General features: G+C 40.5%; 1 protein-coding gene across 1 annotated transcript in view; it reads left to right on the top strand.

Annotated features, from left to right (window-relative positions):
• The window catches only part of ATM (ATM serine/threonine kinase), a 119,421-nt gene that overhangs the window by 73,276 nt on the left and 22,864 nt on the right, over window positions 1-23,281 (top strand). The window contains exons 40-54 of the mRNA XM_032790683.2: window positions 716-804; window positions 888-990; window positions 2,274-2,422; window positions 7,949-8,053; window positions 8,858-8,977; window positions 10,139-10,373; window positions 13,130-13,297; window positions 13,453-13,572; window positions 14,453-14,670; window positions 15,186-15,393; window positions 16,641-16,754; window positions 17,256-17,414; window positions 18,811-18,949; window positions 20,255-20,337; window positions 20,781-20,921. Coding sequence (XP_032646574.1) covers window positions 716-804; window positions 888-990; window positions 2,274-2,422; window positions 7,949-8,053; window positions 8,858-8,977; window positions 10,139-10,373; window positions 13,130-13,297; window positions 13,453-13,572; window positions 14,453-14,670; window positions 15,186-15,393; window positions 16,641-16,754; window positions 17,256-17,414; window positions 18,811-18,949; window positions 20,255-20,337; window positions 20,781-20,921 — 2,151 coding nt within the window. The remainder of the gene's footprint in view (window positions 1-715; window positions 805-887; window positions 991-2,273; window positions 2,423-7,948; window positions 8,054-8,857; window positions 8,978-10,138; window positions 10,374-13,129; window positions 13,298-13,452; window positions 13,573-14,452; window positions 14,671-15,185; window positions 15,394-16,640; window positions 16,755-17,255; window positions 17,415-18,810; window positions 18,950-20,254; window positions 20,338-20,780; window positions 20,922-23,281) is intronic.

Genomic DNA, 23,281 nt, shown 5'->3' with positions numbered 1-23,281 from the left:
TGCCTTTATTGATGAGCTGAATAGGATATTTGGGAACACATCAGGCCTTGCTCACACTAACTCATCTGAAATAGCAGTAGCAGGAAGTTGTATAAAAACACGGAGGAACAATTTTTGCTCATAAAAGGACTGATTCATGTGGTCACTGTTGACTGAGCTTTTGTTCCAGAGAGATTTTGCATATATCAATAAAATATAGCAAGTGGATGTTCATAGTGAGTTTGAATGACCAAGAATGGTGCTTTCCGATCAAAACAGCATGGCTGTGGTGTCACACAATAGTATACTCTGCATTTGTGTCATGTTGCACAAATCTATTTACTACTTATTCTGAGTCAGTAATCGCTCTCAACTAATATTTCATTCTTCATAAATCACATTCACCAACTTTCAGCTTGTCAGCTTGTACATCTTATGTCGATTAATTTTATGCTACTTTTTGCCTTTTAATCAAATTTGCTAAATTCTGATGATGCTTTTTAAAATCTTAACATAAGCATTTAGAGAGTCTCTGGTCTAGGAAGTCTGACAATATTGCACTAGAATGTAATCTCAGTATTTCTGCTTTTGATCTCAGTGGATGTATGTGTCAAGCATTGTTAACCATCTCGAACATGATTTTCTAATGCATATATATAGATATTTATGTATACTATAATTGAATATGTTCCAAAGTAATTTATGAAATGTTTTGTTTTGTGATGATATGTCGTAGGACCTTCTCATGGAAATATACAGAAGTATAGGAGAGCCTGATAGTCTCTATGGCTGTGGTGGAGGAAGAATGTTACAGCCATTAGCTAGGTACAATTTATTCATTTTTTATAAAAACATAGTTTTATTCATGAAGCATTTGAAATCTCAAAACTACTCTTTATTTGTAACAGGATAAGAACATATGAGCACGAGGCCATATGGGGGAAGGCCCTTGTAACATATGACCTTGAAGCAAGTCTCCCTCCAGCTACTCGCCAGGCGGGAATAATAGAGGTAATCCACCCCTTTAGTAGGAAATAAATACAGGAATCACGCCCTCTAGTGACCAGACATATTCTTGCTTCAGTAAACCAGAACTTGATTTTGTTCTGGTATTCTATTCATATAATAGTCTGGGCTTTAGTCTTTGATGTATTTTCATATGGGAGCACTTTAACTATGACCACACTGCGTATTATTAATGTGAGATGCTGTATTGTATTTTCATCTTGGAAGCCTGCAACCATATCATCTTGTGCTGTGACACACATCATATATTTCAAACTAAGAAGAATTAAGTCATTACTCAAAATCAAGATCTCCTAAAAACACAGGTGCTGCAGGAAGTAGTGGTATTGTTAGTGCTCTGCCATCTGAATCACTACAGAGCAGTGGCTTCCAACCTTTTTTCATTTGAGGACCCCTAAAAAATTTCAAATGGAGATGCAGACTCCTTTGGAAATCTTAAGCATAGTCTGCAGACCACAGGTTGGAAACCAATGTTCTGTGGCAACGACAACCTTTTGTGGACCCCTTAGACGTAGTCAGTCGACCTCCAAGAGTCTGTGGACCACAGGCTGAAAACCACTGCTATGGAAGTAATCCTCCAGTACACTGTCTTGCTGGATGGTACCATCTTCCAGATAAAAAGTAAAATTGAGGTCTTGTCTACATACGGTCATTAAATACACTATGGCACATGGGATGTTCGCCCCAAATATTTGGCTAAATTCTGACTAATTTCTGCCTATCTAAATTTCCTCCTGCAGTTTCAGTTTAATCTGAGATTCTTCCATTATTGCTCCAAAACCATTTGCTACTGCTGTGCACTATTGAACATCTGTCATGTTCCTCTTCAGAAGTAGCTGCATTTTATTACTTGGTTAAATGATCCAAATATATAGAAAGATCCTTTACCAATTCCACAGGAGTACTGAGGCTTAATTAGGGAAAAATCTTGGCAATCCTTCATGCCACCAGTGCAGAAGACCCTTTAGTCAGTGATCTGCTGTGGTGCCACTGCCCAAGAGTTGAGGAATGAAAAAATTGCACAGGCAGTTCATTTCTCATGTGTCAAGAAGATTTGTTCTGTGGAGGATGTTTTGGGGGGTGGGTTAGGCTGGAGCCTTTTTATTTGTGAATGCTTTACACTTAAGAGTTCTTAGGTTAGAAATAATGGTAGTTCCACACCTGGAAATCTTACTTTGATAACAAAAGGATAAGCAAATCCATTCGAAAAGCTGCCCAGACTAGTGATATGTTGCCTTTTTTTTTTTTTTAAATCTTACTGATTGTAGGCCTTGCAGAATTTTGGGCTTTGCCATACTCTTTCCACCTATTTAAAAGGCTTGGAATATGAAAACACAGAATCGTGTGCTGAACTAAAGGAAATTCGTTACCAGGCAGCTTGGAGGAACATGCAGTGGGACCACATCTCTTCTGCTAAGTAAGCCAACTTCTCTGTTTATCTTTTCCAGCTCTAGTCTGTTAAACCTTAATCTAACAATGCTATTTGTTTTTGAGAAAAAGGAAAACTTCAAGATATAACTGCTGTGGGGCAGAAATGGTGCAGCACTGTTTATCTTCGTTAACTGCGCAATTGAAATAAAAACAAAACGCAATCCCCTTTCATGTAAAAACCCTGTTTCTGTTGTATGTGTATCAGTCTAGCAAATGGTACTGTTATAGCTGTATTTCCTCTTTTCATTTGCTGATAATTTTTTTTAAATCTCCTTTTCATTTTTAGTCTCAACCACAAGATGAATCTTTTTTTTAAGTGTGAGGGAAATACTTTCCTGCATCCATTTTTGATTTATAGGAGAATGAAACGATTGCTCTTTGAGCCTTAAGAGTGACTTCATCAATAGTTGAAGAAAAGAGTGTCTGACTTGGTTCTGTGGCTACTCCCTTATAAGGAATAGTGAGTGCCTAAGGGTGACATGATATACTGGGCACGGGGTAGTGTATACCTTGTCTCTGATGAGGAGAGCAAGGCTATATTCCCTTTAGGGGGAAAAGGGACTAGATCTCCTCCCATCTTGGTGAAGGCTTAAATTACATCACTGAGTCATTCAGTGACTCCTTGCACCAATATTTTGCAAGCAGGAGGAGGGGAACTTTCTCACTAGCTTCTTCTGTGGAGATGGATTTGAAAGAGAGATGCTTCTGGCTGCAGTACTCTCTTCTGTGTGACAGACCCAAACCAGTGGGGTACAGGAGTCTGGTAGAGGGCAAATATACTGGTCACTGGATGAGTAGTTTTCTGTTCCCTGAGTGACCAGAGCAGGGGCTGCACTAGAGTAATCAGGAACCTGCTAGAACCAATTAAGGCAAGGCAACAGGCGATTAGAAGACCTGCAGCCATCCAAGGCCAGGCTAATCAGCGGCTCCCTGGGTATTTAAAAAAGGAGCTTCAGGGCACCTGAGTTTAAAAAGGACCTCACTTCAGTTTGTGGAGTGCATGCGAGGAGCTGTGAGCAAGAGGTATGAGGAGCTGAGAGTGAGAAGACATATTGCTGGAAGACTGAGGAGTACAGGTATTATCAGGCACCAGGAGAAAGACCCTGTGGTGAGGATAAAGAAGGTGTTGGGAGGAGGCCATGGGGAATTAGCCCAGGGAATTGCAGCTGTCATACATCTGTACCAGCAGGCACTTTAGACAGCTGCAGTTCACAGGGCCCTGGGCTGGAACCCGGAATAGAGGGTGGGCCTGGGTTCCCCCCAAACCTCCCAACTCCTGATCAGACACAGGAGAAGTTGACCCAGACTGTGGGGAAGATCACTGAGGTGAGCAAATCTGCCAGTAAGCGCAGGACCCACCAAGGTAGAGGAGGAACTTTATCACATCTGTTACATCAAAACAGTGCTCACTTAAAAGCAACTTGTGGAGGCTGCTGCTCATCCCATGTTTCCTGTCTAATGGAAGTCCATGTGACACTCATTCTTCCAGCTGCTACAGTCAGGATGCTCTCACTCATTTGAGGCTCCCCTTGGCCCTGGAATAGGGAAGGTAGCAGAGGTGAGCTGTTCTAAAATGCTGCAGTAATGTGTGTGGTATAATAACCTAGATAAAAGGATTCTTCAGATCCAGTATGGGAGGTAGAGAAAGTGATATTTGGGCTGGAAAGAAGGGGAATAGACAAAGATCAAGGAGAGGGGGAATAAAGGGCAGAGAAAAAAGGTTGGAAATAAAATTTGTGGCCGAGAATTAAGGAAAAGGGAATCGTGTTGAAAAGGGACTGGCAGGAGAGTGAGAGTTTAGGACTTCTAGCCTTATGTTCTCATTTCTTTTTCTCCTTTTTTTTTAAATATCAGTGAAATTAAATGCAAAAAACTATTAATGGTGGAGTTCCCTCTAATTTTTCTATCCTTGTGTGGAATTAATTTTGTCATGTGCACCAATATCGAGGTAATGTGCGCCACCAGTAGAAACCAGAAACCTAGATAGAATTTTTTTTTTTTTTTTAAGTTACCATAGGGATAATTACTCTAGCCAGGACAGGTTAGGCATTTTAGACTCACTACTCAAAGAATCACCGTAAGAGAGAAATAAAATTATGAAATGCACAGACCAGTCAAAAAACTAAAATAACAGCACTTCAGAAGAATAACATTGCAGAGAATATGTGTGAACTGCAGGAAATAAAAATAATAATAATAGAAGTATGTTTTGGGAGGTGACTGTGAATGACTGTGTGTATGCATGTGTGTGTGTGACAGAGAGCGAGACACTGTGTGTGTGAGAGAGAGAGAGAGACGCTCACTGTGTGTGTATGTGCGTGTGTGAGCGAGAGGTACACACGTGCTGCCCCTTTAAGTAGATTGGCATTCATCCGTCTGAAGGCTGCTTCTTCAGACACAGCATCAGCCACCAGCAAGCTCCATCCCACTCCTGAACCCTGTCATGTCCCCCCCCGTCCCCAGCTCTGTGGAGATGGAGTGCAGGGGGAGGGGGACACCCTGACATCAGCACCTCCCCTCGCACAGCTAGCAGGAGGGTCCCAGGAGCAAGTGGCCAGGGGCTCCAAGGCAGAGGGCAGGAGCAGTGCAGGGAGGAGCACCTGTAGTGCGCAGCACTTGATAGACTGGTTGGTAGCTGCACAGCTTAGAAGGAGCTTAGGTGGAGTCTTGAGTCAATGTTAACATGCAAGGATTCAGCACACTATAGCCTGTGTGTGAGGTCAGGCCAATGCAAGAACCACAAGCCTGGTTACATGTGGAACAGAGAAGATTGTCCATGACCATTGGAGGCTGTTGTGTTATTGCTTTGTTAAGTTGTTAATGCGCTTTGCTTCAGCGTAGTTAACAGCGACGTGACAAATCTGCTGCCACCTTGCTCTCGTATAAGGCTGTTGCTTCCCAGTTGCTGAGGTCAACTTGACATGCCTTCAGATTTGACTACAGTGTGTCTTTTGGACTGGCCACCATGAGAATGAGTGCCTTGCTTTAACTGACCATAAAATATAGTGTTGGGTATTCTTGAGTTGGCCATGTGAATGAGATGACCAGCTGATCTTTAATAAGCATGATATAAATGCCAGACATCCAACAATGGTTGAGAATTGTTATATTGGGAATCTTATCCTCATTTGACTCTGCAAACAGAATGAAGATGGCACATATGAAAATGATCAAGGTTCCTAATGTGAAGGCGAAATGGTGTCCTTACCTGATAACCATATAGAAGCATTCTAAGCACAACTGCCCAATACACATTTAGTTTAGTGCTTATTTTGATGCCCTTATCATTCCATAGGTGGTGAGACAGCATATCAAATGCAGAGTTGGCCTTGCCTGTTAAATGGGTAACGTCATCAGTTGTGGCATTGTGTGACAGCATACACCCTAGGTAGCAAAACTTATCCACTGTCTGAAGACATGCATTGGTGAACTTAATAATTGGGTATCCCCTGGCACATGTTGGGTACGGTATTTCAGTTTTCTTTAGGTGGACTATGAAACCAAAATGATTGACTGCATATTTGAAGTGATCAAGTGTAAATTGAATGTCATCAATCAAGTTAGCAACCAATGCATAGTCATCAGCAAATAATAGCTCCTTAATGGGTAAATCTGCCAGTTTCATGTGAGCATGGCAGCGTTGCAACTTGAAAACTTCCTTTCAGTGGGGAACTGGATAAATTCTCATTTGTCTATGTCATGAAATGCATCCATAAGCATGGCCAAAAAAGGATGGAAAAGAGTATGGGAACCACCTCGCAACCTTCTTTGAAGCCAGTGGAGACCAGAAAGGGGTCCGTGTCCTCATCTAGGTGTATCATTGTCAGTGCGTATGCACTGATGACAAAAGCATGACAACCTTTAGCAAGACTGATGCAAAAGAGCGTTAAGTCTGTCATTAACACCCTTCAGCAGTGACTCAACTTTGTGAGGTTTCAGAGTAGAAGCCGTGTTAGTCTGTATCCGCAAAAAGAACAGGAGTGCTTGTGGCACCTTAGAGACTAACACATTTATGTGAGCATAAGCTTTTGTGGGCTATAGCCCACTTCTTCAGATGCATAGAATGGAACATATATTGAGGAGATATATATACACATACAGAGAGCATGAAAAGGTGGGAGTTGTCTTACCAACTCTGAGAGGCCAATTAAGTAAGAAAAAAACTTTTGAAGTGACAATCAAGATAGCCCAGTACAGACAGTGTGAACATTCCCAACTGCAAAATTTTTGGGGGTCTGTCTTATATTTAGACCATAGCAAAGCTGGATGACCAGTCAAGACATGGCACTCTGACAAATGTGGTTGGAGCAAGAATTTATTAGGAATCTTTTTCCATCCCCTTCCCCATTTGAGGAGAGCAGTGCAGTCCCTAGGTGGGATGGCTCTGACACCAAGGAAGGATATGATCATGGCATTTGCTACAGTCTGCGATGAGTGACGATCTGTGTGCAGGATTGTGACTAAGGACCTCCAGCAGCATCCTCTGCCTGTCACCATCACCACATGACTTGGATTCAGAGGTTGCAGAGTCAGTGTTGCATTGCTGAATAACCTGCACTGTGAATAGTGGAAAATGTGTATGCAGTTCCAGTCCCCCGTTCTCATCCATGTAAGCCATGTGCCATACCAGTGCAAAAATTGCAACAAGTAGGACGACAAATGAGAATGCAGAGTTCCTTTTCTAGCAAATGCCACTGACCCTCTCATCGTTCCTCTGCCTTTCCAGAGTTACTTCTGGAGGGGCAATTGCGTGCCCTTATAGTATGTCATTGACTACAGACTTATTTGGTGGCAGCTTACATACACCATGTTGAGTACCATCTTTAGGCATCACTGGCCTTTTACTGAGGCAGCACCACCATCTGCTGCACTATTGGTACTGCTGTCAGATTGTCCGTGACTGCTTATTCAACAGGTTTTCCTGCTTATATCACAGCTACCCTCCATATCTGGAAGGTGTTCCACTATCTGCAACTCATGGACATGCTTGGTGGCAGATGACACTGCCCCGGGAAAGTGGTTCAGATCCAGAATTGCTTTTAATACAATACTGATAGTACACATTAGATAACAGTCAGACAATACAAGAACCTTTACATGCGTTTTGTTGTTTAGGTTAAAATTGTAGATTTATTGTATGATAGTTTTTGGAATAATTACATATGTTTTAATGTAATTTGAAATTTTGACTCCATGTATAAAATACAATTTTAATAATTTCTCACTGCCTTTTTATTTCGTGTACTTGAAATCAATAACTTAGGTTTACAGGAATGTATTGTGTTACAGGGTTGCTTTTTATTTTTTAGGCAACTTTGCCTAACCACTGAAAAATTTCTGACTATACTCTTTATTCACCTAGGTTATTTTGTGTGTCATATGAAGACACCACCAAAATGACTTAAATGTACAGTATCAAAGAGAGTGTTAATGCTGTAGTTTACAGTCATAAAGAGCATTGATGACCTTAGGTATAAATATAATTTTGCTGGTATTAATCTTTTTTTTAAAGAGATGAGATGGGAAGATCAGGCTACCATGAATCATTGTATGATGCTCTGCAGTCTTTAAGAGACAGAGAATTCTCTGCTTTCCATGAAGGCCTGAAAGATGCCAGGTAAAAAGCAAATGCCTATGAATAAGCTGTGTGTAAGATCTTGCTGTGTTTGCGCAGCTGTAGCAAAGTATTACACAAACAAAATCAAACTGATATTTAAGCTGTAACTTATAGATTTTGAATTATCCCTTTCATGCCTATGCTAGTCATGTTAGTGTTAATAGGACGTGCATGCCTGATGCAAGGCCAGAATTAATTTTGTTTTAAATTTGTGAAGTGGCTTGTGTGCCCATAAACAGCATATATATACATATATAAAATCTTTTTGGTAGAGATATTTTAACAACCTGTTTGCAAGGCTGCACATGCTGAACAATAATGATAGATATTAAAAGCCTTAATCTTCAAACTAAGGAGGAAGAGACAAACTACTGGCATTTTATACCATAACAAGTCCTTGTCTCTACAGGTCCTGTTACACCAAAGTACCAGCAGTTTTCAAGGGAGCAACAAGAAGGCGGACAATTTTTTTTTTTTTTTAAATAGGGTTACTTTGTATGGAGAGATCACCTTCCATTAGCGTACATCCCTTTCCTGTTAATAAACAAGAAAGTGACTTCAGAATAGTCCATTTAAACTGAATGCCATATAGGCTATGGGACAGTAAACCTGATAGCCTTTCGTTTAGATTCTTAAGGGAGAAACCTTGAATTTTAGATTTTAATAATAATGTAAAATTCTTACTTAACTGAAATACAAAGTATGTGTTGGTGCAATATAGTTTATATTTTATATCTGTTCTGTACATGGAAACTATATTGTCAATAGAGAAAAGTATTTAGCATTGCTGTATTGTATCCCTAGGGTGAGCGAAGTAGAGGAGCTATGCAAAGGCAGTCTTGAGTCTGTGTTTTCATTGTATCCCACGCTCTGCAGATTACAGACCATTGGAGAGTTGGAAAACATAGGACAGCTTTTCTCCAGGTATTTTATTCCTTCATGTTAGATTCCCCTTCCAGTTCTAGCCATGAGTTTGATGTTGTTCTTGTATCTCTCGGCTATTTCTAAGCAACCTGTAACTGGAGGCTAGTCCCTCTGTTGTCTTCCTTTAACAAATATTCGTTATAGATACCATCTTTACAAGTAATTTCACAGGTTCTCTGGTTATAAATAAAGGCCTTTTTCTATGAATATTTTCCTTCTTATAAAAACAGGAAAAGAATGGTGGTATTATGAAAATCCACTATACTGGACTCGTCTGGATTTCCCAGTGCATCCTGTTTTCTATTTACCTTCTAACCTGTTAGTTCTTCAGGGCATAGACTGTCTTTATTTTTGTTTATCGTAAACATTCTCAGGACTAATATTCATTAATGATTTAGTAGTATTTATTATTTGTTCTGGTAGCTCGCACAATGTGCTAGGTGCTGTACAAACACAAAAAAAATACAGTACTTTCCCCAAAGAGCTTATACTCTAACAAGATAAAACAGCCATAGCTGAAGAGTACATCTGAATGGCATGCAGTATAATAAAAATATGGGCCATATAAAACACACCATCCTGGAGCTTGTGCTGCTAAAGCCATATTCTATTTTTCGCATGCTAACTTGATGAGAGCTAGTGAGAGTGTGTCTGCTCAAGCTGGAAATCATACCCACAGCTCCACGTATAGCTATACCCTTATTCTGTCATGCAGCATGTACATGTAGATACATGATTATCATTCCATTTGCCAGCTTTTTTCATCAGCCTTATCATATACTAGAATTTAGCAAATTAAATTGAAACAGTATTCAAGAACATGTACACTAGAATTGTCGTGCCTCTCAGATGTTCCTCTCACAAACCTGGGTTTGCTTTAAATCAGCTGTTTTGCATAACTTCTTATAAAAGTTACAAATCCTTTTATAATCCCTACCTTCCACTTTTTTGCTTTTCAAGATGTTTGTTCTGCGCGTGAGCAGGAAGGGTTTCATGAACTATTTTTGCTTTCTGGACCATGTATTGTGAACTACTGACTTCAATTGTTTTATAGTCCTGAGATTTATAAAATAAGCTCTTTCGCGTCTCAGATTTCATTAATATTTGGTCAGAAGTAATAGCTCTTTTTTCCTTTTCCTTCCTTAATGTCTGTGATTTCAGATCTGTTACTAACAAGCAGCTGAATGACGTTTATCTGAAGTGGCAGAGACAGTCCCAGCTTCTTAAGGACAGTGATTTTGGTTTCCAGGAGCCTATCATGGCCCTACGCACTGTAATTCTGGAGATCCTTCTTGAGAAGGAAAGTGAGAATTCCAAAAGAGAATGCATTAAAGACATTCTCACCAAACATCTAGTGGAACTGTCCAAATTGGCACGAACTGCCAAAAACACCCAGGTAACTAGATCCAGCAAGAATCAGTCTGAAAAACACTGGCTTCTCCAGTTAATGAGGAACTTTTTCACTAAAATTTGTGCACTCCATCTAAGTTTATTCATTGAATTGTTTGTCTAGAGTCAGCCTGCATAATATTTTATGAATGCTGCAAGCATATCTTCACATCATTGTTCATAATTACATGCCTTTTCATGCAGTATATGTTATAAAACTGGAATTTTTATGTGTAAATGATGTTTCTACAACTTTGTAACTCCAATTTGGTATACTGGGTAGATGTAAAACCTCATCATCACACCATAGTCTCCCAGCATTCCAGGGTAGACTTGCAGAAAAGAATTCCTCAACATCAGCATCTTGGTGTCATGTTCCAGTGTATATACACTTAAAGTGCCATTATTTACTGAAAAGTCAATCTCCATGAATTACCTTGTAGAATTCCAGTTTTTTTATTCCAATGACTTTTAAATGAAATATGTTCAATTTTTGGTTACATCTGCCTGTCCTAAAAACTCAGTGTAGGATGCGAAAGGCAACCTGGGCTATTTCTGGCTACCATATGAGCACCAGTAATAAATTTTGTGCATATGGAGCTTGGTTAACAGCTCTGACCCAGAATTATGATGCTGCAATACTTTTTATATCTTCTTAACTTCCTTGAAATAAAACCAATCCTAGAAAATATCAACTGTGGAATGAGACATGGCATGTGAAATTATAAAGTTTAGGGTGTTTTAAAATTTTTCTAGAAGTTGGTTTAAGAATGTTTCTAAGCTTTTTGGCAAATAGTGGGTGAAATCCTGACCAATTAAAGTCAAATGCAAAGTTTCTGTTGACTTCACTGGTGCCATGATTTCACTAAGGCCTAGCGTACACTACAGAGTCAGGTCAGTGTAAGGCAGTTTACGTCAACCTAGCTCTGCCAGTATCTATGTTACAGTTGTGCTTGTGCCGCGGTAGGTCGCCCACTACCTCAACTTAATAACTCCACCTCTGAGAAATGCGTAACGATTAGAGCGATGTAGTTAGGGCAACACAGTGTCCATGTAGACACTGTGTTACTTATGTTTTCTGTTGGCTGTCAGCTCCATGTAGGGCTGACAGCTGGAGCCCCCGTTTCCTCAGCACTAACAACCAACCCCAGGGCTCATAGACAGAGCCCATCCTCGCCCCAGGCAGGGGCAGCTCTATGTTTTTTGCCTCCCTAAGCACAGCAGGCAGGCCGCTTTCAGCGGCACGCTTGTGGGCAGTCTGCTGGTCATGTGGATTTGGCGTCCCCGCCGCCTAATTGCTGCCGAAGCTGCAGGACCAGGAGACCTCCCGCAGGCGTGCCACCGAAAGCCGCCTGCCTGCCGCCTCACAGTGACCAGCAGGCTGCCCCCTCGCAGCTTGCTGCCCCAAGCACATGCTTGCTACGCTGGTGCCTGGAGCCACCCCTGGCCCCAGGGCTGACATCCCGAGCTGTGAGCCCAGCTCAGGGCTCAGTTTCACAGCAGGGAGCCTACTAGCAGTGAAATTGACATTCTTGTCAGTTTAATGGCTGCTATTATTTCACTTTTTGTCTCTGGCTCCAGCTGTCAGTCCCAGGGTGAGAGGCTTCCTTTGTAAGCCCCAGCTGGCCAACAGCAGATGAAATGTGAGTCCTGCAGCTGTCAGTGCCCCAAACTCCAGTTATCAGTGCTCCACAATGCCCCACTTCAGTTTATGCAAGCGCTCCTGATGAGGATGTGCACTCCTGGCAGGAGGAGGGCAGTATGGACACCAAACAGCCGATTTAATTGCTATGATGGCTATAGGTCGACCTAAGTTGTGAGCCAATTTTGTAGTGTAGACAAGCCTTTAGCATCTCCAAAATGGCTAAGAGAGCCATCGCTATATGGCTGGGGGGGTTGGTAAGGGGCAGGGGAGTTGGGTAGGGGGTGGGGTCCTGGGTGTGATTAGGGACGGGGGTCTCTGGAGGGGGCGGTCAGGGAACGGGGGACGTGGGGGTAAAGCAAGTTTGATATAACGCGGTCTCACCTATAACGCGGTGAGATTTTTTTGTCTCCTGAGGATTGCATTATATCGGGGTAGAGGTGTATATGCAAACTACTAAGAGATTGTAAAACCACATTTTCTAGTCAAGTGATCAATTTCCATTAATTTGGTAATTTGTTATATTGATTTGCATATGTTTGCAAATTTTAGAGGGAAAGTTGAGGGGACTGTGTTTATCTGGATAAAGTGAGTAGTGCTGAGGGATTATATGTTAGTCAGGAATGGGCTGGCTTACTTAACTGTTCTTTACTGGCATTCTAACATCTGGGTTTTTTAAATTGTGTAGAATGTTTGTAACAAAAAGATAATATTGTTTTGGGGTATTAGCTGGCCTCCATTAAAACACATTTTGAACCTCTTTTTTAACAGTTTTTTGGTTATGAATATAAGCCAGATTACTGTCCTATATTGTTTTATTACATCATGGTAATTGCAGTGTTAAATGTTAATACGTCATTTTAATGTTTTGTGAAGCTCAGTTCAGTAATCTATACTTTGAAACTTTTTGGTTATCAGAATGATAGAGTAGCCTATGCCTATGCTCTAACACGTAAAAAGACCTTGCCTCCTTCTCACCAAAACAGTTCTTGACACTAAGCAGGCAGAAGAGGGATATCTTAAAGAAATAAAGCAAAGTACTGATGGTGTCAGAGAGCCTGTTATGAAATGTATGTCCATTACTTATAAATATAATTGACAATTTAGTTTTTCTATTTTAGCTTCCTGAGAGAGCAATGTTTCAGATCAAACAATACAATCCACCTATGTGTGTAGTCTCTGAGTGGCAACTGGAGGAAGCTCAGGTTTTCTGGGCTAAAAAAGAAGAAAGTCTAGCACTGAATATTCTCAAGGAGATGATCAAGAAATTGGATACAAATTGGTTTCAGGTGTGTGTCAATATGTAATCTTGACATCGGGCCTAATTAATTTAATTTATTTTATTTAGATGGGGAAAAAGGGTTTTATAGGTTGATCATCTTATATGGAAATTTATTTTTGATTTGAAGTCTGATCTTTTTTCTAGATATGTGCTTCTCCAAAGGTTGAGAATGATCCGAGCCTAAGACTGATATACACAGAGTGTCTGAGGTTATGTGGAAACTGGTTAGCAGAAACATGTTTGGAAAACCCTACAGTTATCATGCAGAAATACTTAGAAAAGGTAGGGTGGTTCTTCAAAACATACAGCTAAATAGATTCTTCTGTATATAATTCCTTGTAAAAATGTCAAAGTAAATTTTACAATGCAGCATTCATTTTTTCCATATTGACACTATTCATTTTCAGTATATTCTAAAATAGCATCTCAGACACAAAAAATGTTTTTATTAATGATTTTATAGAGTCCGCATTAAAACTTAGATTTAATAGCCTGTTTGGAGGTACAATGATATGACTTTTGTACTCCTCCACTCAGTGTAGGGATTACTCCCTTGATCTTACCTTCAGTATGGTCTCCACTCTCACTGATCTCTCATCTTGTATTCCCTCTGCAGCCGGCTCATTGCTCCCAGTATTGCTTGCCATTCACTTCATTGCACCCGCTAATTTGTGTTTGTCATTATCCCTTCTGACTTTTCTGATACTCTCCAAATACCTTCACCACCATTTCAGTTTTACTTGTAACTCCAGCCTCTCTCCTATTTTGTGTTTGTGTTTGTTAGACTGCCTTTCTTAGACTGTAAGCTCTTCATGGCAGAGAATCTTTCTGTATCTGTACTGCAAAGCACCATGTACAACTATGTTGTTATATAAGTAATACATAATAAGTGTTGGAGGACTTCCATTAGGTTCTGTCGTTAAAACTGGCATCAGCTGCTAGTGCTGAAAAATCCAAATTCTTTCTGAGGATTAAATTCACTTAGGAAAAAAAATACTTGAACACAGTTGGTTTTATTTTGTATGTGCATCTGCCAGTATATACAAACAATAAATAATAATAATTGTTTAATCAAGCAGTATGAGAATAGGCGTTAGCTATAGGTATTGTGCGAACATGATCATCAGTCTTATCATTTCTGCATTTGTAACTTTCCTCTTAGGCAGTGGAAATTGCTGGGAGCCACAGTGGAGACAGCAGTGATGAGCTAAAGAATGGAAAGATGAAGGCTTTCCTTTCTTTGGCTCGTTTCTCTGATATTCAGTACCAAAGAATTAAGAACTACATGAAATCCTCGGAGTTTGAAAACAAGCAAGCTCTGCTGAAGAAGGCCAAGGAGGAAATTGGCCTCCTCAAGGAGCACAGGGTTCAGACGAACAGGTGGGTGTCCAGACTGAGGGGAGATAACTATAGCTAATTGGCATACTGCATCAGAGTGGAGAGAAAAGTGTAACCAGATTTGGGGTTTGCACATGCAGTAGAGCTGATGGAATCTTACAGTTCATCTGACTATTTTTCTTACAGCCTTAGTAGGAGGAAGGGAAAGTGAGGGAAAACTCTAAGCTTTAGTGGTTCTCTAGTTTCTGTAGGAGGTGGCTTCAAGTCTTCATGCTTCTTTCCGTTCCCAGAAATTCACTTTTACGTTGGTGTTTTCAGGTCCAGTCATTAGAAAAAATGGGACTAGGTTTTCAGTGTGTTTTAATCACAGAACAGGGGTGCCCAGTGTACCCAAAAGAAGAGGACAGTGAGGGTATTTGATCTAAGGATTGCTTTATTTTCTTTGCTGGTACAAAAGCAAGTATAAAATGCTGGAAAATTGCTTAAAGTTGTAGGTGAGAGAACTCCAGCCTGCCTTCCCATCAGTGTTTTAACAGATGGTTAATGTCCATTCATAGATACACAGTGAAGGTTCAGCGGGAGCTTGAACTTGATGAATGTGCAATTCATGCACTGAGTGAGGATTGTGAACGTTTCTTGTGCAAAGCGGTAGAGAACTACATCAGTTGCTTACTTAGTGGAGAAGAGCATGATATGTGGATCTTCCGCCTCTGCTCCCTCTGGCTTGAGAACTCTGGAGTTTCTGACGTCAATGAAAAGATGAAGGTAAGTTTCTGCTCTTACTTTTTTCTTATCCTTCTAATTCTACATGAAAATCAAATTCAGATTCCTCATTCTCACATGCTAGGACTTACACAGTTCTGCCAGTGTGTCCACCTCTTGCCTCTCATTTGTATCTTAATCACTGTCTCCCGCACTGCACTCTTCTAAAACAGCTCCCTTTTTTGCTTTCTGCATGTGCCTCCTTCCATTAGCTACTCTACGCACTTTCTCAAGGTGCCCATATGCCTGGAGTCTAGCACATGACCCTGTGTACCAGCCTTCTTCAGTCTTTCCTCAAAACTCACTTTTTGTACTACTCATTTAATCACCCTCCATCATTAACTGTGGTCCTCTTTTCTGTTTCTGTCCTCTACATTTTTAATAACAAAAGTTAGCAAAAGTGTCCATAACTTTAAGCATATCTTATGGTCTTTCACTGTTGTACCCTTGTCTTTCCTGTACCTTTTACCCTTCCCTTCTCATTCTTTGCTGTGTTATGCCATGATACCTGAAGGAAATTGCTAAGTGGTAAGGGTTAAATACATTGCCAATAGTGATGGCTGATACCTTGCTTATTTCTTTTCTCTGTCTTACAATTAATTTTATAAAATCAGAATTACTTGGAACAATTGAATAAGTCTATGTAATCATGTGTTCTTTTCACAGGCATCCTTGTCCTCCTTTCTTTCCTTCATATGTTTTTAATACACTCATGTTGTTTCTAGTTTTATATTATACCGTGAGGTTTCCTGGTTGGGAACTGTCTTACCATCTGTTTGTATAATACCCAGAACAGTGGGGCCTCAATCTTAATTGAGGCATCTAAGCACTGCTGTAATAAAATAACAATAATAGTACTTTTGATGATATTAATAAAAAGCCATCAGGCAGTGACTCGATAAAGGTCTTTCATATAATCAGGGTCAGTCCCCACTCAGAGTTTTATAAACCAGTAAGGCTAATTTAAACTGAATTTGCTACTTAATAGCAAAGCTGGCTGAGTATGATCCTAATAGCTCAAACCCATTCACAGTTGTGCTGCTGCATTCTGAACAAGCTGCAAGCAGTGGCACCCAGTGAGCGACTAATGAGGAAGTGGTGTGCAGCATGCTGCCACTTGGGCAGCCAATAAATATTTTTAAAATATATTTTAAATATCAGTATAAATCCACTGGTGCCTATCTACTGATTTGTGTTTGTGATCTCTTTTATGTGCATTGGTGCTTTACATCTGATTTCTTTTTCAACAGACAATTGCAGAAAAGATTCCATCATACAAGTTTTTGCCTCTGATGTACCAGCTGGCTGCTCGAATGGGAACCAAGATCATGGGCTGTCCAGGATTTCATGAAGTTTTAAATAAAGTAATTAATACTAAATCATGAGTATTGTGATTAGATTAATGGTACAGAGATGCATCTTACTTAGTTTAAAACTCCTCAACAGAACATGCATCTTCCTTGGCACAATTCTATCTTAACTGAGTCATTTAGCCTAAACTATTCCATTACAGAATGAGATGTAGCAAACTTGAAATGTAAAACTTGTTTTTTGTTCTGCCAATTCTCTTCACTGATTTAGGAATCTTCTTAGAATAGTCAGACCATTGTATTAAGAACATACTTTATATAGTACGGACGTCAAAATACAGACTTAGCTATGCTGTTACTTTATTTTTTTCTGTAAAGGACCATGAAAGGTAAAAAATGCAGTCCTTTCTGTGTTGATTATAATATGAAAGAGTTGAATAGTGTTTTATTGCACATTTGCTTCTTAGTTTAAAATCCTAGTTTACTGCTCTGATTTGTAAGTCATTTTAATTTTTATTATATCTTTAATAACTGACTTGTTATATTTCTTGACAGCTAATATCTAGAATTTCACTGGATCATCCACATCATACTTTGTTTATAGTATTGGCTTTGGCAAATGCCAACAAGGATGAACTCTTGGCAAAACCAGAGGCAACAAGAAGAAACAGACTAACAAAAAATGTACCGAAAGAAATCTCCCAGCTCGATATGGTACTCAAACTGAATTTTATTTATGAATCATATAGTTCTGGGTTATGAATCACATTTAGTATCGTAATGTCAGAAAGTTAATTGATTTTAAAAGGATATTATAGTGCAGTTTCATTTACTTGAATTTTTTGGTGGGATGAGGAAGAATGGGGAAAAATTAAATATTCATTTTTAAAATCAAAACTTGTAATTACGGACATAGTGGACTTACCAGTCTTAACAGTTGTTATTCAAATCAGTTATTACGGTAGTTTCAGGAAAAAAAAAAATCCTCACATTTCCTGCGCCCAGTGGTCCCTCAGTTCAGAGTATCATAAAGGATATTTATTTTTAGATTTTTCACCCTGTGAGATATTGTAAAGATATTTTAGTTGCATCAAGGGCTTGAGTGGGTTTATAAGCGAGAAGTTGATAATGACCAAAGATTTCTGTTTTAATCTTAAGTGAGTGTTTAATGTAAATCTGTAAGATAAAAGTATTTTGGTTTGTGCAACATGGTTCTAATATCTTTATCTTTACTCTTTTTTTCTGAGAAAGAAATTATGTTATGCTATAAACCGTAATGACTTGTAACATTGTATCATGGCTTCTTTTTTAAATTAGCTTGATTGATTGATGATTATCATTGCTATGATTATGATGATTTTCCCAACCTTTCATTATTGGAGCCCCTCTTTGGCACTCCTTGGGCACTTTCATTGTCCCCTCACACTGTTGTCCTCTCATCGTTTCTGGCTTCTGTCATTTTTCCTGTCCATTTCTTGTTGTCTTTTCGTGCAGGGGGAGGGGGGTTCCTTTATCTTTTTTCCATATTTATAGCTGGCTTCTCTCCTCTTTGATAGTTCTGGTCCCTTTCCCCAACTCAACAGTAGGCTATATGTAGCTGTGGATTAGGGCTTCCATTGGTGTGCTCAGTTGAGCAAAGTGCCACAAAGTTGGGAGCGCAGAGAAGGGAAGCTTGGGCAGGCAAGCTGCTTGAGCCTTCAGCCTTGTACATGTGAGCTGCTCCCCCAGCCAACTACATTAGGGACAATAGCTGAAGCAGGAAAGGGGATGGTGGGTGGATTTCCAAGAGCCACCAACCCCTTTATTTGCCCCATGTTTGCAGGAGGATGGAGGGTAGATCTAGTGTCCTGCAGCTTTCTCAGCCTCACTCCTCCACTTTGTTTGGACATATCCACCCCCACAAATAATTCACTGTCCTTCCCACCACAGGTTGGAAAACACTGAATTAGCATTTATATGAATCCAGGTTTGTATTGCAGAGGGTATTCAGTTTTCACAGGATAGTTCAATTCTACCTGATGGCAATATACTGTGCATCTTTGACCTGGCAAAGAGTAACTTGCAAAATGTGTTTGTGTGGGGTTTTTTGTTTGTTTGTTTTGTTCTATAGGATCGAATGGAGGCTGCCAGCAACATAATTAACAACATAAAGAATGGGAGACCTCAGATGGTTAGAGGTGTAGAGGCACTTTGTGATGCGTACATCACATTAGCAAATCTGGATGCCTCTCCATGGAAATCTCAAAGAAGTAAGTATCGGAAAAGAGGACTTGTTGGTCAGCAATTAGGGAGGGTATTTAGAGCCACAATTACTTAGCTTTATTCCCAGCCCTACCATTCCCTTATCTTGGGGCAGTCACTGAGGGCATGGCTACACTTATATTTTTGCAGCGCTGGTAGTTACAGCTGTGGTCGTACAGCTGTGTAGGGCCAGCGCTGCAGTGTGGCCACACTGACAGCGACCAGCGCTGCAGTGTGGCCAATTTAACAGATTTGCAGCGCTGTGGAGTGGTGCATTGTGGGCAGGCTATCCAGCGTTCAAGTGGGGCTGCAACGTGCTTTTTCAAAAGAGGGGGGTGGGGTGGAGTGTGACAGGGAGCATTGGCAGGAGACAGAGAGAGTGGATTTTGGGAGCAGACACTGTGTGACAGCTCCCTGCCTTTGCAAATTTTTGGGCCATTTCCCCACCCCTCTCTCATTCACTCTTAAATGTAAAAAGGCTTCAGACTCAGATAAGCCTTCTCAGACGGGACTCCCTCCCTCCCCCACCGGCCGTGCTGTTTGTTTCCTAAGCAAACAGCTGTGACATTCCAAAGCCACGGCTCTCGCTCGCTGCAGCAAAGAGCAGCTGTGTTTGTTTTTTAGATAAGTAGCTCCGGGGAGTACCTTCCGGTTTGTTGTATACAGGAATTGTGGGATACCTCCTAATACCCTGGAGGCCAATAACAGCGCTGGTGAGTGTCCACACCTGATGAGCAGCGCTGCATGAGCAGCGCTGGATTCGCTACACCCGTAGCGGACCAAGTGTACAGCCAGCGCTGCAGGAAGGGACTTTTTACTGGCTGTAAGGGCGAGCAACAGCGGGGAGGGGGCAGAGAGGAAGGAGTGGAGGCTGGGATGTTGTGGGGACGGGTAGTGCAGAAGTGACGGTATGAGGGTGGGGTCTCGGGGAAGGGGCAGGGTGGGGCATCGGGAGAAGGGGTGGGGCCTCAAGGGGGCAAGGCGGTATGAGCATGGAGGCTTGGGCAGAAGGGGCAGTGCAAGGGTGACAGCTCGGGGGGAAGAGGTGACTTGCGGGGTGGGGCCACAGTTTGGCCACTACTTTTAGGGAGCTTCCATTGCTCTTGACTGTGAGAGAATTGTTTTTATTACCTCAGTTTGGCTCCCTAGATGAAAGGGCCCAAGGAGTGCTTATGGCAGTCGCTGCCCTTTTCCTCATTCAGATCTTGGGTTCAGGACCCAGACTGAGCAACCTTTTGGGGGAAAACAAGGGTAAACTGATAATTGTGAACTGCAGTTGTTGATTTAAAATAATGCATTGATTTTAACTGCAGAAGGCATAAGTATTCCTGCTGGCCAGCCTATTACTAAACTAAAGAACTTGGAGGATGTTGTTGTTCCCACCATGGAAATTAAGGTGAATAAAGTTGAGATATATTAACAACTTAATATCCATCCATTTCTTCTCAATGGAAGTCACGGTGTGTTGTCTTTTGCTTTTTTTTCCTTTGCTTTAAATGCCCTCTTCCTCTACCTTTGTTGCATTTATGTATGTGTTTATGAGTACATGTTTACATATTTGGATATTTTTCAATAGATTTTGGTATATTTTTCTGATATTGTATATTCATCTCTTAATATAGATATTGTTTCATTAGGTTTTTATATGCTTATTTTTAGTGCTAGTATGATTAATAAACCTCTTGAACTTGGAAACTAGAGATCTCCTATCATAACAGTCTTTCATCGTTTAAAGTCTGCTAATGAAATTTGCAAAGCTTCGGGTTTATAGATAATGAAACATTTTTCCTCACTTTAATGAATATGATATTTTGTAGTAATTTTTAATTATAATTTCAGGTGGACCCTACAGGGAAATATGAAAATTTAGTGACAATAAGATCATTCAAGCCAGAGTTTCGCTTAGCAGGAGGCCTAAATCTGCCTAAAATAATAGATTGTATAGGATCAGATGGAAAAGAGAGGAGGCAACTTGTCAAGGTGAGTTCTATCTGCTTTAGTTGCCAGAGGGCAGAGTCCTGTTTCTACAAGTCATAGACATGGGGCCAAATTTTTAAATGTATTTAAGTGTTGCTTTGCTAAGTGTTTCAATGCCTAACTGACTTAGGAGCCTCACTCATTTTTGAAAGTGACATAAAGCTTTTAGGAGCTTAAGTCTCAGGCCTGGTCTACACTACGCGTTAAAACGATTTTAGCAGCATTAAACCAATTTAACGCTGTACCCATCCACACTACGAGGCCCTTTATATTGATATAAAGGGCTCTTTAAATCGGTTTCTGTACTCCTCCCCAATGATAGGAGTAGCGCTAAAATCGGTATTACCATATCAGATTAGAGTTAGTGTGCATAGAGCTCATTCTAGCTTCTTTTTTTTTTTTAAACAGTCACAGTAATGTCTGGATGCCGCAGACAGAATGGCGATACATTCAGGCTTACACAGCAGATTCATTGCCTTTGCATATAGAGAGACGGGGTTATTTAAATCATGTCTGTACGCGTCTGCCGGAGTAAATTGTGCAATGATGATTATGCTGTCCCTTCTTGTATTCTGTCTTGCTGCATATGCATGGTCCTCCTGGCTTTTTGAATCAGGGCCGGTTTTGGACATCTATAAAGTCCAAATAACTGGATATGACTCCCCTTCGAGTCAATCCCTTCTTCATTTTTGTTTCTATAAAATTACAGTCTGCCTAGAAAGGGGGCTTATAGTGTACTTTTACTAGAGAACCAGTTTTCAGAGCGCCAGGTGCTTCGCCGTGCAGATCCCGCAGAAAGAATGATTGCAGCTACATGCATTTACATCTAGGGGTGCCACTGCAATAACTTCCCATCCGTTGCATCCTGCTTTACCATTACCTCCGGGCATCCCGGTGGCAGCTGGTCCTCCCCCATTGGTGCTCATGGATTAGTTTATAAAGAGGTCTATGGGTAATAATATTTTATTGGTTTGTTCGTATTTTTTTTGGTTTTTTTTTAAAACAGTGAGATTTTAGTGAATTATAAAATGAGTGTGGAGGCAGCCTCCCATGCCTGCTTATGACAGCCAGGCAGACATTAAGCGGTGGCAGGAGTGAGGAGCCAGCATGCCTGTCTGCTGTATGTATAATATGTCCAGGTAGTTACTAGTATCATGCTTTTCTTTACACAAGGATGGCAGGGAGCTGTATAGAAGCTCAGTCCCCAGGGCTTAGATGAAGACGCATTACCATAGCTGTTCTGTACCACTCTTATCTGGGAAATCGTATCGGAGTCCATATCCTATTTTATTCCTTCAGTGCGCTAACTCAAGCCAGCAGGGAATCATTGTACTCTCACTGTGCCTTGATTTTGGTGACAAGAGAGCGGGATCTCAGTCAAACTGGATTATCCGTTTGCCAGCTGGGGATGGGATGATGGATGGATACTGCTTCTTGAACTGCTGGCAGCATCGGCGTCTACTATGACATTCAGCATGACATAGGGCTACACTGATAAAGAATAGAAGAAACAATTTCTTTCTCCTTTTCTTTCATACGCGGGGTTGGGTGGGGTGTTAAATTGACGAGCTTTACCCTTGTTAAACTATGCCTGGACAATGTGTTTTTGACCTACAGGCATTGGATGCTTTGCTAGCACAAGAATCGCACAATGACGTTTCGGGGACTGTGGGGATAGCTGGAGTCCTATACCTTATATTTTCCCCTCTTAATTATCTCGCCTCGCATGGAAGCGTCCATTTGAGTCTCTGGCTTCGGTTGTAAACGCTTGTCTTACCACGACATCGTTGTAGGCTGGATCTTTTTTTTCTAAACGCTTTGGCATTTCTGTCTTTCTGTAACGGATGCTTTGTATAGAAATGATAGTGTCCCCTCCATTAAACAGCGATGCCAGATCCAGTATCTCCCGTACGGTCCTGCTGGTAGTTGTCTTTTTGGATTGGGGACTTTTGGCATCGCGCACCATTAATTCTTTAACACCTTCGTTAGCTGTATCAAGAGCTCCTAAACCTGGCAATATACAGGAAAATGAATAATCTAAATTTCTGATGGGGTTTTTTCTGTTTACCTTGGCCACTGCCAATATTCGAGTTCAGATTGCTGGTCCCAGTAGCTTTTGATTTGGGTTATTTATTATTTTTGTTTTTTTTATTGTTTTTAATTTTTTTTTTGTTTATTGAATTTTTTTTTTTCATCGTTTATTGTTTTTGGTTTTTTTTTTTTTCTTTTTTTTTTTTGGTTTTATTTTTTTTATGTGGTGGTTGGGGTACTCTTTTTTTCTTTTATTTTTTATTTTTATTTTATTATTATTTTTTTATCTTTTTTAAATTTTTATTTCATTTTTATTTTTAATATATATTTTT

The sequence above is a fragment of the Chelonoidis abingdonii genome, chromosome 1 (genome assembly GCF_003597395.2).
Source record: "Chelonoidis abingdonii isolate Lonesome George chromosome 1, CheloAbing_2.0, whole genome shotgun sequence".
In the NCBI taxonomy this organism is placed as follows: domain Eukaryota; kingdom Metazoa; phylum Chordata; order Testudines; family Testudinidae; genus Chelonoidis; species Chelonoidis abingdonii.
The sequence above is the reverse complement of the archived record's forward strand: the minus strand, read 5'-3'. Positions and strand labels throughout refer to the sequence as shown.